A 16,744-nucleotide genomic window follows, 5' to 3' on the forward strand; every position below is an offset into this window, starting at 1 on the left:
AAATAAAGGGGGGGAGAGAGGGTGAGGAGAACATTAAATAAAACTAGTAGTTGCCTATCAATCTTTTTTTTACTTTTATTTTTTTCATTACTAGTAGTTAAGATTTGGAACTCCTTGCCCCAGAAGGCTTGTGATACAGAAGGGCATTCATTGAAAGGGTTACACTGATCTCGGTGGGTAGTGACTAACAAATTCATATATGGGACAGAAACCATCCGAGTATTAAAGGTACTAGCTCTGCATGGAAAAGTCTCTGGGCTGGAAATTGCTGTAGATTGGGAGAGATTACCAGGAACATACTTCATACGAGAGCAGAGTGAATGTAATCTCCCATGGTATCTGTTATTGGCCTCTGCTAGAGACAGGTGCTAATTGTACTTCTGATCTGATACAGCATGGTTATTTTAATGTTTTTATGTAGTGGAGAGTGTCAGCAGAAACAGGAACAAAAGAAAAATAAGTAGTCTTGAGTTTGGGGCAAAAATACATTCCTTTAGGGAAAGTAGTTCCTAGATTCTCTTCTCACCTGCTGACATCTCTCCTATGTGATTAAAAAACAGGGGATACTAGAAGTAAGGCTGTTTTGAATAATTGCTGTTGCCTTTCTGATGATACAGATGGCAGAGGATTGCTGCTTGACAATTGTTGGAAATCTTATAACTCCTGGCTCTAAACTTGGTCTGTCATTTGAGCGGAATGAAGACAAACAATATTGGCATATTAGTCCCGACGGCAGGATTTATAGCAAGATGAAACCCAAGCTGGTTTTAGATATCAAAGGTAAGCAAATGTGTTATCTCATTACACTGTGTCTTAATTACATGGTATTTACAGTGGGCTAGGCACTAAACGTGCCTATAAATTAAGGATGGTGTTATAGTTACTTTTAATCTAGAATCAAAAAAGACCCAATTGGCTAGTCTGACCTCATGAATTACACAGGCCCTAGGACTTCATTTCATTTTTCCTACATAGAGTTTAGTAACTCATAGTACTTGCTTATCTTGTATTCCCAGTGTCCACTCGCTGTAGATATCCTCAGTTAATTTTACGTGGCACTGGGTGATGTGAATATAATTGTTTAAAATGCTGAAGCAAGAAGAACCTAGCTTCTCATTAACTTTAATTTGTATAGACAAAATTTTCTTATACAGTAGTTGTAGATGCAGTAGCTAAGGGATATTAGGAAAGCAAAGGCAGGCTTGTACACTGATGTGATTAGATGCAAAAATATTAAGTTTTTTCACTTGTTCATTAATGGCTATACCTTTATTGTGAACATGAGGTTCTGCCATAGCAGACCAAGGTCTGTGCACACTTGATGCGTGTGTTTACAGTCGCTTTTGTCACAACAGTTTGATTCATGTAGATACTGTTTCTGAACTTTGTTTTCATAGTTTCATTGAAGGTCTGAAAAAGCAACAAATGGAATAAATAGGAGGATTAACATAATCAGATGTTCTTACATAAGTGTATTTTTGGCGGGGGGGGGGTAATCATTTTCTTATAGCTGTTAATTTTTTAGCTGTTTGAAAATTTTGCATTGAGGCTGTGACATTAATTACAGCAATTACAAAAAAATAAAATACCAGAGTCAACAGTCAGCACTTTAGAACTGAAAACAACAAGGACCATCAGAACTGTGAGAAAAGGTTTATCTAATGTCTGACCGTAATACAACACTGTCAGAAATAATCACAGATTCTCTTTACTACCATAAAAAGCTAGTGATGATTAATTCTAAACTTATTGAAAAGACTCTAGTTCAAGAGAGAGTCTTTAGTCACAACGACTCTGCATACCATTTTATGAAGTCAGCTTTGAGTTGCACCAAACAAGCAGAAACACTATTATGCTGCCTTGTCTTCAGTTAATCATGTTAAAAGCAATTATGTATTCTGCATTTATAATTGAAGAACTTCATAATGGATAGGTCTGGTAATGAAGTATAGATGCACTCTCAGTTTAAAAAAAAAGTAAACCTATATGGTGAATATGAAAGAGTAGGTACATCTGGCTGTTATTTGAGAAAGCCTAGTAGGAACGTTACCTGTTTCTGACAGTTCTGCTGATCCATTCTTGACCACAAATTGAGCATTAAGGACTTCTTCAGCAAATGAATGCAGTGTTGAGCTGTGCAGTTACCAGTGCCACCTTGTGGATATACTGGCATAGCACAAAGCTTTGTCCAGAGCTTTGCTCTATGAAAGTAAAAGTGTCTCTTGTTCCACTGAAAAAAACCCCATCTTTTCCCATTATAACATGTTTACATTCTATCAGATGCTGCTTACAGAATATTTTTTGGGTTCACAGTGAGATATGTAGCTAATATTAGTTTTTGTAGCTGCTGGTTACAGGTTTGTTTTTTTTTTCCTGGGGGAGTATTTGATCTGGAATTCCCTTTTTCCACTCTTTCTGAAGAACTTTGCAAGTATTTCTGCTGTGTATCTCTACAGCTTTTTAGTAATTGCCTGGTGATGGCAAGGAGAGAAATCATGTTGGTGTTAATCTTCTCAAGAGACCTTTCTGATTCGGGACAGCGGCACCAGAAAGCTGCCTCCTCCCCTCAAATTCCTGAAGTGGAGAACAGCTAAGGTGCTTGAGATGGCATTTCCTTAGTACAGAAGAGCTGCTCTTAAATGTGCCTGCCCATGCAGGACTCCAGCTGCCTAGAATATTTCTTTCTGAGATCTGCTGGAATCCATATTTGTTACACTCATGCTCAGCCTGCAGCTGCCAGGCTTGTCTCTTGCTCCTTGGGGGAGGGTGAGGCTATAGGGGCGCAGAATGAAAGACGGCGTCTGTAGGAGCGTCCTGTTGCTCTGTATAAGTGGTTGGCTCAGATGGCTGCTTCCAGTGGGAATACTACCTGCTATTACAGGTGTGTTGTGCTACGTGGGGATGCTCATGTCCTACACTTCTGCAGTATGTACTAGATCTGAGAAAAAAAGTCAGTTCTTACTTTCAGCTCTAGTCGAATGTTTCTTTCCAAGTTTCTTAAGTCAGAATACTAATGGTGTGCTTCCATGGGAACATGTTTGGCATTGCATCACATCAGTAAGTTAAGTCCCTCTAAGAAAGGGTGATATTTTGCATTCAGGTATGTTCAGTGGAAACAGCTGAACATTGGGTGATACCCTGTGTATGGAGACTTGCGATGCAGCTGGTCAAAATACAGGATTATATAATGGCAAAGAGTAAATGAATACCAGACCTTGTCCCTGGTGTGGTCACACTCATATTGTCTGTTAGCAGCGGGACTTATTTCATTGTGCAAACATCATCTTAGAGCAAAGTGACGACTGACAACTGTTGAGGGGAAACTGAACAGCCAAGTTTGACTTTTGGAAAGTGACAGTCTTAAAGGAGCTACTCCTGACTGTATTGCAGTGTTTCCTTCCTTTCCCACCTAGGCCGAAAAAGCCGAGGTACTGAATTGCTAAAGGGGTAGAGAGGAGCAGGCAGGCTTCCTTGCTTCAAAATTAGTTCTAAAAGCAGGCAGCAATGAAAATGAGTTTGTCTTTTTGGTGCCTTGGGGAGAAGAGAAACTGTCTACAGCAGCATTTACTAGAGTTGCCCTGAAACCTAGAGTCTATGTCTCTTATTTCAAAGATAATCTATACTCTGAAATTTTTCTTTACAGGGGGCACACAATATGATCGTGACCATGTTGTTGTCAACACAGTCAATGAAGAAAAGTTAACACAGTGTTGGGAACCACTAGTTGTATAAACCCAAACAAACAAAGATGACGTCTGACTATTCCAGACACTAGAATTGGCATTGCTGTCTCTGAAGGACACAGGATCAACAATGAGAGTTTTGTCTTTTCTTTGCAGTTTTAAAAAGAATGAGCAACAGAATGATTTCACCTCTCTATTAAGATTATTATCCCTATAAAAGCTTGAGTATGTCTCAACCTTTTTTTTTCTTTTTTAATCATCACAAGTCAATGTGAGATAGAGAGTGGTAGTATGCCTTGGGCTAGAGTGGAAGAACGAAAGGTGGGAGAGACCCCATGGTATTACAGTTGTGTCAGTGAGTAGTTAATCCAGAATAGTCAATAAGCATAATTCTAAATTATTTTTAAATGTGTTCTTTTTTTAACTGAGAGAAGGGCTAAAAAATAATTAAAGCTTATTTTATAAGGACAGGAGTGCAGTGTGTATGTGGGTATAGCAACTTGGACCTATGGGCTGTAGTATAGAGAAATATTCACTACTGGAAATTAATATATTTGTGTCACTGGAACAAATTTATATTTACTGAAAGTTTAAAGACTGCTAGCACACAGCACATCCAAAGATTTTTTTTTTAACATGTGGCATCAAATATAGTTTAGTATGCTAATATAGTAAGTCCTAAATTAAGAAAAAAATCATCTAGATTTTTCTTCTGTAGACATGATACAAATCAGTAGATGTTTGTTAGAAAAAGAGAGGGCTAGCAAAAGGATGCATCGGAATGTGAAGAACTTGCCCATTTTCTAGGCTGCCTAACTTGTTGAGTTACAGGTATTTTACTGCTTTGCCAAGTCAAATTTTTATCTTTTAAGACAGTTCCAGTAAGTATAGTCTTCCTGAACTCAATCATATAGAAAACAAGAATTCTTAGGGAAAGCATCACTAAAGATGACTGCAACAGCCCCTAAGCGCTGTGGTTACTAAGTTTGTCAGCCACTGCCTGTTGGGCTCACTGTGGAGAATGCCAGACTCCCAAGTATTTCTGTGATGTTGGAGAGTGAGGTCTGTGGTGGGCTGCTGGCTCCCGCTTGCTGCTGGGCAGAAGTGTCAGACTGCCCTAGCAAGGGGCACAGCCAAGCCTGGATACGTGCCCGGTCACAAGGACTGTGCCCATTGAAAGTAAGCGTTACTGGTTTGGTAAAGAGCTTGTGACAAGTAAGACATGCTAATGACTGCAGGAGGTTCTTCTGTTGCCCTGCTCTTAACCTGGTTTTGTTAGTTTTCCTTAATAATGTTGGCAAAAAGGTAAAATACAAACAAAGTCTTGTACTATGCTGCTGTGTTTTGTTCTGGCTTAGACCAGTGTTATTACAAGCTGCTCCCAGGAGCATCCAGGCCTTTGTCTTGCATAGTAAGTCTGTTTAAAATTAACATTTTCATTACTATTGTATTGCCTCAAAGGATACTGGTGCTTTTATTGTTACCACCCTAGAGGAAGTGCCTTACTAATTTTCCTCCTTTTGTACAGATGTACTGAAGTTTTGTTGCTCTGAAACGTGCTGCTTTTAGTTCTTCATAGAAAATTTGTTGTTATTGTTTCCAAACAGTGGTACTTTGTCATATTGATGTGCTCTTGCTATATATAATATAGCATTTTACAAATAAATTTAAGTTAGGTAACTTTTTATTGAAATTATTTTTAAAGGTAGAAGGCTGACCTTCTATGGTTAGTTTTGCTTCTGTCTTCTGCCCTTCTCCATCCCCAATTCCTCTGTGACAGCTAGCTCCTGGGGAGTGAATACGTGGTGTGGAATAGCTGCAGGCTCTCGGGAATGGATGCTTCTCCTCTACGAGCACGTGTTCAGTGCATTTGTACATGTACATGGGGCCACAGTTCACATGGCTGCTGCTTCTGTCCCCTGGTGGAAGCACTGCATGATATGTTTTTTTCATCACGGTAGCTGCACCACAGTACATGTGCAGCTCTCAATTAAGAGGTTACTACTTTCCTTTGATCTACCTGCGTAATTGCAGGGGAAGTTACTTTGTAGCCCATCTCTGGCAAAATGGTAAGTTTAAAAACAGACCAACAGACACATACCCCAGCATCAGTGACAGAGGGGATGGCAGGAACAGGGTCTCTTGATTACTGACAAAATCATGTCTAGCCTACCTGCATAAACACTGTAGTCAGCTGAATGTGTGCCAGGAGTCAGGCAATTAGAATAATTATCAGTTACAGATTGATTTTGTTCCATGCTTCTACTCAGATTAGTTATGCCATGAAGAAATTTGCCATATCAAGATTAAAGTAACAGTTTTGAGACAGCAGTGTGACCCACTTAATACAGGAAAAGTTTACAGGTTCTGAGAATGAACTAGATTGAGTAATAATACATTAATAAAGGTGAACAGAACTAGAAAAGGCTGAGGAGAAAAGGACAGCACAAGTTTCATATGGACAACTGGATAAAAATCATGAGGACATTGCTAAAACATATGGAAAATAAAAGCTCTAAGATCTACAAAATGAAAATGTTGCCAGCTGTTCCTCCCAAGAGTGAGGGCTGTTCTGCAAAAGTCACAACTACATTCTTAACACGGTTTTCATGTAGAAATACCTAAAGGACATTAGTATTTCTTGTCTGCATATTAACAGAGTATGAAGGATGGGAGGCTTTTCTAAAATTACTTTTTTTTTTTAAATTATGTATCATCTGTGAGCTTTTAAAGAAGAAACAGTTGCTACACACCAATTCATGTTTAAGTTAGAGATACTTTATTTTTTACTAATTACATCAATCACTGTTTTTCCACGGGCGTGTCCTCCTTCCAATTTCAGAAAGGCCTTTGGAACTTCAGAAAAAGGGAAGACTTGATCAATAACTGGTTGAATCTACAGAATAAAGAGAAAGTGTCACTATATTAGGAATAAGATAATGTATCACCTTCACACTTCAAAACTGTATGAAGAAAGGGGGGAGGTTTCTTTATAGTATTTAGGGCAGAAGTTGCCAAATGATGTAGTCACTAGCTTTTAACTTGCAGGAGAAGGCTTTCTGTTGCTCTTGGCCCGAGTTTTGAAACATCTCTACTAGCACAGTGTGGAGCCCTCGCCTGAGGCTCTTAACAGTAAAGAACACCATGCAAGGCTCTAACTTTTAAGTCCCTTTCAAAGCTGACACTGTGGTTCAACTTTTCATTGTCCACAGTGATACACTAAGGAAAAGGAAGAACATTTTTTTTCTCATACTTCTCTACTGTTTTTCTTGTGAAACCCAGGAATTTTAAAAAGGTCAGATGCTTTAAAGATATCTGTGAACCTAGTGCCTACCTACATCAGTACGTCCCTCAGTACCCTTAAAAGACTTGGCCACAATTGAAGTACAAAAAAAAGTCCACAAACGTTTGTTGCTGAATCATTTAGATACACTTGAAAACCCAGCCGCAGTGTATTCCACTAGACATACATCATTAAGCTTGCATTGACTGCTATTTTAGCATAAATTTTGTAGAGTAGCCTTCTGGATTGTTTTAGACTCATTTCTAATAATGAAGGTGAAACTAGCCTATTCCCTGTCCCCATTCTTAACTAAGGAGCCCAAAAGCCCTACGAGCATTTTCTTTAGACATCATAGTGTACTAACAGAGGCAGAAGAAATCCCAGCTGCTTCTGAAAAATACTGTCACTGCTAGTCCAAGGGAAGAGACTTTTTCTGTCATCAAGTTCTGAGTCAGCCTTCCAAAGGCCAAAATAAGATCTGTGTACAAAAGTACCTCCCACACCTCCTCCCAAAGATCTACCCTGAGGTCTCTTACCTTGCATCCCCTAACGCCAGCCCAATGCATGTTCTTGCATTGAGGAACTGATCCTAATCCTCTTACCAGTGGGAAACATTAACAGTAGATGAGTCTTCCGCTAGCTTGTGCAGTGATGGAGATTTGAAGTCACAAAGATCCAAACACCCTATTTACTCTGCTAGAAAAAGACCCTTGTTACTTCTGTCAGTGAAAAAATATATTCAGGCTTTTTCCTCACAGCTACTAGCATGCAGCTATCTTGTTGAATACTCCAGAACTGGTAACTGCCCTCTCCTGATAGGACATGCATCTTGCTAAAGAGAAACGGCATACAACAGCAATATGGACACAGTCTGTGGCATCAGAACAGTGATGTCTGTCAAAGGGCTTGCTTACGTGTACCAGAAGGCAAGGGGGTGTGTATTCAGACATGCAGCTTAGATGGTGAACGTGCAGCGCTACCAAGGAAAGGTTTTCATATGCACAGGGCTCCCAAGCGGCAGCACTGACCACCCAGCACCCTCCCCAACAGCACAGCAGATGCAATCTGGTAGTTGTACTTATGTAGGTCCTTTTCTCAACTCCCTTAATTTTCTCTTTATTTATACACAGTGCCTTACCTTGAAGTCCGTTTGTTGCACTAAAATAACTACTGGTTTTGCTTATATGGTAACAGTAATCCAAGACATCAATAATCTATTACACTGCAGTATCTCCTAATCTTGTCACTAGATTTCCCTTTTTATTTTGTCAAGGTAAGCTTAGCAGTAGCATGAAACTTTACATGGCAGAAAAGCAGGAATGAGTGGAACCCCTCCAAACAAAAAGTCAGAATTAGGAGCCAAGTCACTATAAGTGCAATTGTGTAAATAAATACGTTCACCCAGTGCCTCAAACTTGCCAATACTGCAGGGCACAAGGCTGGGTAATTTCTTCCCCTTATTCGGCCAGGACAATCACTGTAAACAAACCTCTAGCAAACTGAGTAGTAACACAGTAGAGGAGCCACAAAGATACTGTGTAACACTTTCTGCAGTTCAACTGGGGAAGAAATGTGGGACACAAATGATCCAAGACAAAATCATGTTTGGTCAGCATCCAGCATAGAATGGAAATGTCTCGGGCATCAGCAAAGTCAGGGGCATGGACCCAGAGCAGCAAAAACATTGAATGAGACAATGGCTTTGGGTAAACTGAGCATGTGAGTAAACTGCAGCTGCTATGACTATCAGCAGGAGGAACATGCTGATGATGATCAATAGGGACTGTTTTGGGGAAGACCTACCCTTGCTTTCATAGCAGAAGCTTGAGAAAAAAACAATTCAGTAACCTTGTTGAGCCAAGCACAAGTGCAGCACTTGTTCAAGTACTGATTGCTAACGGCAGTTACATACAAAGCTGTGCTTCAGTTAAGAAAAAAAAGAATACAACAACTCAGCCTGCTGGAGCATGGACACAGATGACCCTAGCAGGGCAAGAGGCTGGGAGGAGGGGAAAGGTACTCAGGAAAGAAAGAGTGCAGCAGCACAGGGGATGTGAAGCACAGGGGCTTCCAGAGAAAGGCAGAACTTAAATTTCAGACACATGCAGCAACTCAGAAAAAATGAACACAATACTTCAATGTTCTGCTACCTACGGTCATTTATTATAGGCTGCAGGTTGTAACCCTGACAGAACAAGATATGTTACATCCTCAGCCTATTAGGTAAAGTTCAAAGCATCGCATTTGAAAAGTGGTGACACAGGGATTCAGAGGAACCCTGAATGCAGCCTCACAGTTCAAAACACAGTGTGTATTGCAGCCACCACACACTCAAAGCCCATCTGCTACATTGATGTAACCTCTAGCTCCATTTAAACACTGGCTTTAGGCAGTGCTATAGAGAGAGATGAATACTAAATTGATGACCCTGACAATCTAGAGCATTAAACATTTTATCTGGCTGGCTGGTCAGTCCCATTGTTTGAATAACCCTGAAAGGGCTGACCGTGTGGCAGCACAGTGATTCACTCAGCCTTTACCATAATCCACTGACTAAGATAAAATTTCTTCCTGTGAACAGACAAACAAGTAGGGGAGCGTCTGCTGTTTGTTGAATGTGTGATAATAAATGGAGATTAACTGGATAATAAAAACACTGCCTATTTACAGCCACGCATCAGTTCCTTGCCAGAGGACACCTATTTGTTCAGGGAAAAGGGATTAAACTAAAGTCTGGGAGAGAAAGGATTACACACACCCGCATTGAAATGTTTATCTGAAAACAGATTGGGCCTGAAAGGTATTTTCTTCCTCTTCATTCTCTCCAATGCAGGACATACTATAGAAATGAATCTCAGGTCTCTTGAAATGAACTCATGTGTTTGGAAAAATAAAAAGAGTAATTGCTGATGCTGATTAAGGCTATCCTACATAGAGCACAGAAGTAGTATCCCAGCCAATCCAGCTCTGAACGCAGCAGGCAGTGAACAGGCACTGGCAGGAGTTGACTGGTCAGCAGGAACACGCTCCTGCTAATGGCAAAGTCAAGCCCACCCTTGGAGGCCCCATTTCTGTGGTAGCAAGGACACAGCCTGAATTTACCAGGAGGGGACAAGCGAGAAAAAGATGAAGAGAGTGAAGGCGGCTTTGACCCTCCTGTTAGCTACAAGTTGCTCCAGTGAGCGTGGAGCTGCTTCCTGCCGCTGGAGGGAGAGCTAGAGCCTTGAAAGGCTCAGGCCGAACCTCAGAGGCCCTCAGAGCAAGGCTAGTTCAAAGCCCAAAAGAAAAAAAGTCCCCTCACTCCAAGGGCAATGACAGTGCATTGGCTCTCCCCCAGGTCTGTAAAGGATGGCCGTGTCAAAACTGCAGGGCAGCCTTGCTTTGCAGAGTGCCTCCCTCCCAGCTGCTGCCTCCCAGGGCACACACTCTATGTACACCTCGGTGAGTAGCTGTGAGTCTGCTCACAGCTTGTGGACACACTTTGGAAAAGATACTTGCATATGCACAGAACAAGAGCTGTGATGTGCTCCACCAGACAAAATCCTCTTGAGGGCTTGCCAAAATGGCGAAGATCTGCTTGCCATTTTGACTAGCTGAGTTAGAAGATAACGGCCGTCTTCCTCCAGAAATTAGCACCATACCCAAATGCGGTTTTTGAGCACAAATGCAGAGCTCGAGAGCTCGATACTCTTCTTTGGCCTTCACTGAGTCTCCCTTCAATGTCAACAAGAGACTTGAAATCTTTACAAAGAACACTCCCTGTCCTATAGCTAAACATTTAGTTATCTGTTCAGTAATTTACTGTCATCTCATGGAAAAAATGCTGGTTTGGGACACTGCTGTTTGTGTCATTTCTACCCTTTAGCTGAACACCTCCTTTTCTGCTGTACTCAAGTTCCATGTTCTTTGGGTCTTAATCCCACCCCTTTCTTCATCCTTCCTTCCCCTTAAAATGGCATGCAACAATGTATGCTGAGCTTCACATTGCTTGCCAACATTAGGTTCTAGGGTCAACCCTCACTGAAGACAAAGATTGAAGTTCTTACCTTCTGGAACAGCTGGCTCTGGTCACATGTTGTATGGGTAGCTTTGTGACTATACAGTACTATGTTTCAGATTAACTTGTATTTCAGAGAATAAGCGCTTTCATCCATTAGCACATTAAAGGACATCAGGTACATGATACTTCTGTCCCAAATGCCTAACAGAAGTAAAAATGATCCAATGATCCAGTCTCATACACCCCTAAGAAGAATGGTGGTGCAGTGGTTAAGAGGAATGGAAGGCGTGTGTCCTAGGGGTCTACTCCCACAGTCATCTTGCCAACAACTGTATTACCAGGTTTTGTTTGTTTGTTTTTCCAGCCAAGATACATTTTTTGTATCAAGCCACTAACAGCAGCCCACAGGAACTTGAGTATCAGCTACAGTTATTAAAATGCTAGAAGATAAATCCCAGTTAAGCAGGCTATCAGGATATTGTTCAGAGTGTAGAAGAAGCTTAAAAAATCTCTAGTTCATTAATTGGCTCTCGCAGAACAGCTTCTACAGAACACAATGAAGAGCAGTAAGAAACTGCAACAGGCTGAGAATTGTAGTGAGCCAGCCTAGCCCAAGCTTTAATCAATCTGAATGAGGAAGATCCTGGGTTAGTTACCTACTGAACCATGCTGAAAAACTATTAACTAAAGGAAAGAGCAAGTCTCTCTTCTGGATTCCCCTAGCAGTCACGTTCATGGTAGCTGCTTGACATTTATGCTTGTAATTAAAGCAATCTGGGGCAATGCTACCATATAATTAAGACAGAACAAAATTTAGTACAGTTTTATATATACGTATATATATATTTATATATGAAAGCATAATATATATTTTATATATATATATTAGAAGAATAGTCCTGCATGACCTGCATCTCCCCAGGTCTCAGCAAATTAAACGCACAACAGACAAGAGCTGTCTTGCTGAGCCCACATTTCACTGCTGTGCTGGACATAATTCCCTCTTACACTAGGGGACTAGAGCTCAGAACACGAGGACTGACTTTCTACAGAATATGCAATTACATCAGGCTGAGGCAACACACTTGATGAAATACATGGAATATGATGAAATTTTTCCAGACCTCATTGTGGTTCATGTGAATTTACATACTCAAGCCCTATCTCTCCACAGTATGCAAAATTTCCATTTGTCTTCTTCACGGACATTTTATGATGTAATCACACAGCACTTTCATAAAGAGCATAAGCAAGCTACCATGTCCTGGAAGAAGAGGAGCAGATGCGTTTTAATAAAAATCACAGCGGTTTTTTTGGTGGCCATGACAAAATGCAGATAGAGGTTTCTTTTGGAAGAGAAAGGACTGAACAGAGCTTTTGGCATCCTCTCCTTGATCAACATCTCTAGGCTCTAGCCAACCAACCTGGCAAGCAAAAGCACTGCAACAAAAAAACGTAGAATTGAAAAAAAAAAAAAAAAGGAAAAAAAAAAAAGAAGTGCAGGCTTTGCTATTTAGCATGGAGAAAGGTGGTTGTCAAAATGAGTGTGAGTGGGTAGGAGGACTGATCTCTAGTCAACTTAGAATCACTACCCTACTGTCCTTTTTCATATAGGGAGAGTAAAGCAGGCACCACCCAAGGGCGAGTCACCTCAGGTACCTTAAGATATCTTAGCGCAGCCATAAAGACAAAGACCGGAATTACTGCAGAGAAGGCGACATCTAGAGATGCCAGATTTGGAAAACGTTCAAGGACTCAATATGTTACATTGGGTGTTTGATATTCATGCAGATGAGAGAAATATGCAGCAATTGTGCAACAGGGGCCAGAGAAAAAGTTACTTGCAGAACTGTAACAAGATGAATTGGAAGCAAATCAATACACATGGGTTAGAACACAGAGTCAAGAAGCTGTGATAACCTATGCCAGCAGGAGGAATGTAAACCATCTTAAATCATGGCCATCCAAACAACTCAAAACCCAAGTAATGTCAAAGTGGATAACCATATTAATTTATGTTATTTACTTCCTGAATAGCAAAGACTAGCAATAGAAAACAATTGAATTCCACATTTTAACAGGGTATCTCAGAGAAAATCACCAAAGGTGGATAAAGGGCATTAGCCCTCATTAGTAGATATGAGAAATTACGGTAGCAAAAGGTTATGTGATCTGTACAGCACTGCACAGGAAGACAGCAGCAGGGCCAAAGAACAGTCAACATCCCGTCCCCCAAACCACAACAGCAGGTGCTAAGTCCAGAGCATCTAGTGTCTTCAGCAACATGTATAATCAACACCACACACAAATTACATCAATATAGGCATGCAGTTGTTTTTCTTATGTGTGCCTGTGCCGTAACATTTATCTAGAAAGGCAACAACACAGAGAATGATCTATTCATGATCGGAGACTCTACTTGTCCTTTAGCCTTCCTTCTGCAAAATCAACTTTCACCCAACAGCCCATCTGATGCTACTCTGCTTTGGAAGAAAGAGTATTAAGCCACCGGAAATACCGCACACACACCTGCACTGCATTTAAACGGCACTGAATTAAAATTTAAAATTCCTGTAGGGCTGCATGTTAACCCACATCCTATCATGGTCCACCAGGAACATACAACATACTTAGTGCTCCCCCTTATGACACTAATGAGTCTTTTGAGCCTGCCTTCCTCCATCAGGCTTTACAAAAGGCAAACTAAGTGCTCAATTATAAGTTAGAGGCTTTCTACAAACTTACGTGGTTATATGACTTTGCTATATTTTCACCAAGGACTGAATGGCACATCCTTAGAAAGGAGGAAAAAGTTAAGCAAGCAGCAAAAACCAAGACTGTGAATGTTAAATCCACAACACTGACCACAAGTACATCAAACTAATTCCTAACAAGCCTTTCAGTGACGATGCTGGCAGCAGAGACCAGTGATGATGCTTCAGCAAACAGTGTTCCAGCAGATCTGTGTCCTGAACTACAGGCTCTGTGGATTTCAGTTGTCTTTGGATGAGAACCTTGTAATTCACCAGGAACGTTCTGCCATGGAAAGAGATCCCCAGGCTCTGGCATGTGCTTCATCAACTCATTTGGTGAAGCCCACGTTAAGCCAGTCCTTACTGGCTCGTAATTAACTAGCAGAGTTCAACCCACAACAGGGACTTCCCAGCAGTTTAGAAAGTAGCCAGTATCTCTAAAATTTGACAAGTGAATACTCAATATTCTCTGTGCCCACCACTGTTGCAACAGCCTCCCAGCCCCTCAGTCTCACAATAGTCTCTTTGCAAGATGTCCAGCTGCAAGGCAGAGAAAACAGCTCATAAACTGAAAATAATTTTACAATCCCCAGAACTGAGCTGATGTGCAGGTAAATTGCAAAAGGAAAATCATTCTCCTTCCTTGCACTACCAGCTCATCAAATCTTCTCCTTCCCATTAAAAAAGGCTGTTAAAAGAATTCCTCATAGCTGACATTTTGCAAATCTCTATTCCTTGCTGCAAAAATCATCTGTGTGAAAACCAGATAACTTTAAACGAAATGCCCTTTTTGCTTATTCTTCATAAAGTGAAGGATTGAGAATCCTTTTGATTTCACAAAGGAAGATGACGAACTCATCAGAACTAAAAATCTGTGTTGGTGCAAAAGGACTAAAAGAAAAAACACCGACAAATCAGTATGATGTAACTGCTTCAGGGGTATGCTCTTCAAAGCTTCACTTACTGTACATCTCTTTAAACCATCAGCTCTTTTTAATTTCCTTCGTTTAAATCCCCGCTCATGATTTATACTTTCCTGAAAAAAACCTCTCATTTTCAGGACCTCTCCAATTGCTCTCCTATTCACACTTCATACAATCTCAAAATTAAGATGTCTGTAACAGAAAAGATGATTCACTGAAATTTCAAAATAACTACATTTGCATTACTCAAAAATGTATTCACTCAAAACTAAGAAGTTCAACTACATGAGCTCACTTTGCTGTCTTCCCCAAGTCTTCTTGCTACACTTCTATTGCTTTGTGGTTGTTTCTTTTAAATTCTCATTTATTCTCTCCTATTCAAACATAAACACTTCTTTTCACTTTGTTATGGGAAACCATGGTACACTTCCTCCAGTAGTTCTCTCCTGCCCTTTTCCAAACACCTACCCTTCTGAATGGATGATCTGTCCATTTAAGAGAACTCTTGTGTCTAGACAATAAAGGTCACAGTCTTATTAACATCTGCCTAAATGGAACACATCTGGGTCTTATAAAATACTGATGATAGCATGGGTGTATACATCATTTTACAAAATAGAGTTAAATGCTGCTAGAATAATGACTATGCAGATAAACAGTCTGACATTACGACCTGTTTTTGCACAGAGAATAAAAGACCAAGCAAACATCTTTGTCCCCATGATCACCTTACAACAAAAAGTACATCAGGACATTCATATATGTATGATGTACATTTTAAATGGCATTACAATTCACCTGTCCAGATTATTAGGCAGAGAACAGCGGTTAAGCCCTATCTCTATTGCATAAACAGGTGTTTCCCAAGAGGCTTTCATGGACATTCTGCATTTGTTTTGCATACAAGGTAGGAGCAGAACACAAAACAATTTGTGACTGGCTAAGAATCAGGACAAATGGTAAAAACAAAGACAAGGGCATTTCTGTTTCTTAGACAATTATCATTTAGTATTGTGATTGGATGCAATCACAGGATGAGGAGCATCTTCTAGGGTTTCTTTCTTGACCATGGGATAATGTCTACAGCACTGGACATTACACAAAGCTGAGTGGTGCAAAGCTGTAGCCAGGAACACATTTCACCACAGCTTATTTGCTGCTGCAGTGTCTGATTACGAGCAGGTAACTTTTTGGAAACACAGCCTTTCAACTGGTTGTGTCAGCAGCACACTGGTCATGACAGAGGAATAGGAGTGGCTGAATTCAGGAAGATTTTTATTCTGATCAACAGCACTGAGGTGGCAAATAGAAGCAATCAGGCCTTAAGTACGACAGCAATTTATTTACTCTTCTCTGAAGTCTGGAACACAACGCACAGCGAAAAAGGAGATCAACACTCAAACTCTGAGAGATCTAAATTTTACTAATATGCACAAATTATGAGCACAAGATGGCGTGACAGCTGAAATACTGGAATTACCAGCAGTCATCACAGGCTCTCCTTCCTCTTCTGCTTAGGTACCACATAGAAAGATTATCAGCAGTTGTCCATATTCTCTACCCTGAGAATTCTGGCAACATGAAATTATGCAAAAGAGGACATTGCCAGGACCTACAGCACCATGCAGTCCAATAAGGAGGCAATCAACTGCCCACTCTCACACACATTTTGTAACAAGCTCATAAACCCGAAAAGATCAGAAAAGCAGAAATCTATCTGCCACTTGACACCTTTCCTTCAAGTCCACTAAGAGACTCCCCAAAAGCTTATGAATGCTTACAATATTCCAAGTCACTGTGCTGGACATTACATTGTGCACATAATGTGCACAAACATTATACTCTGAAGCACTGAAATAACACACAAGATTCTCGTCACCACTCTGCCAATGCAGATCGTCTATGCCCTGCAATAACCTGAATATTCTAGTTCTGTGCACATTAGGGGCAGGACTCCTGTTCATCCAGGCTAAGCAATTTTGCATATGCAGATCCACACAGTCATGTTAATTCTGACCAACTGAACCAAATGAGGCCTCTTAAAACATACAGTTTTCAACACCAGAGTTCATGCTAAATGACTCTCAGTGGCAAAAATAAAC

General features: G+C 40.6%; 2 protein-coding genes across 6 annotated transcripts in view; one reads left to right on the top strand and one right to left on the bottom strand.

Moving 5' to 3' along the window:
* Positions 1-5,363, top strand: part of CRYBG1 (crystallin beta-gamma domain containing 1) — a 43,710-nt gene extending 38,347 nt beyond the window's left edge. Inside the window, exons 21-22 of the mRNA XM_074862215.1 lie at positions 618-780; positions 3,644-5,363. Coding sequence (XP_074718316.1) covers positions 618-780; positions 3,644-3,732 — 252 coding nt within the window. The 3' untranslated portion in view covers positions 3,733-5,363. The remainder of the gene's footprint in view (positions 1-617; positions 781-3,643) is intronic.
* Positions 5,364-6,439: 1,076 nt separating this feature from the next.
* Positions 6,440-16,744, bottom strand: part of RTN4IP1 (reticulon 4 interacting protein 1) — a 40,584-nt gene continuing 30,279 nt past the window's right edge. For 4 of the 5 annotated variants that reach the window (XM_074862223.1, XM_074862221.1, XM_074862220.1 and 1 more), the window contains one exon: positions 6,440-6,579. In XM_074862223.1, coding sequence (XP_074718324.1) covers positions 6,463-6,579 — 117 coding nt within the window. In that variant the 3' untranslated portion in view covers positions 6,440-6,462. Of the gene's footprint in view, positions 6,580-7,502; positions 7,660-16,744 lie in introns of all 5 variants that reach the window. The other variant, XR_012628103.1, reaches the window with a different exon arrangement.

The sequence above is a fragment of the Strix uralensis genome, chromosome 3 (genome assembly GCF_047716275.1).
Source record: "Strix uralensis isolate ZFMK-TIS-50842 chromosome 3, bStrUra1, whole genome shotgun sequence".
NCBI lineage: Eukaryota > Metazoa > Chordata > Aves > Strigiformes > Strigidae > Strix > Strix uralensis.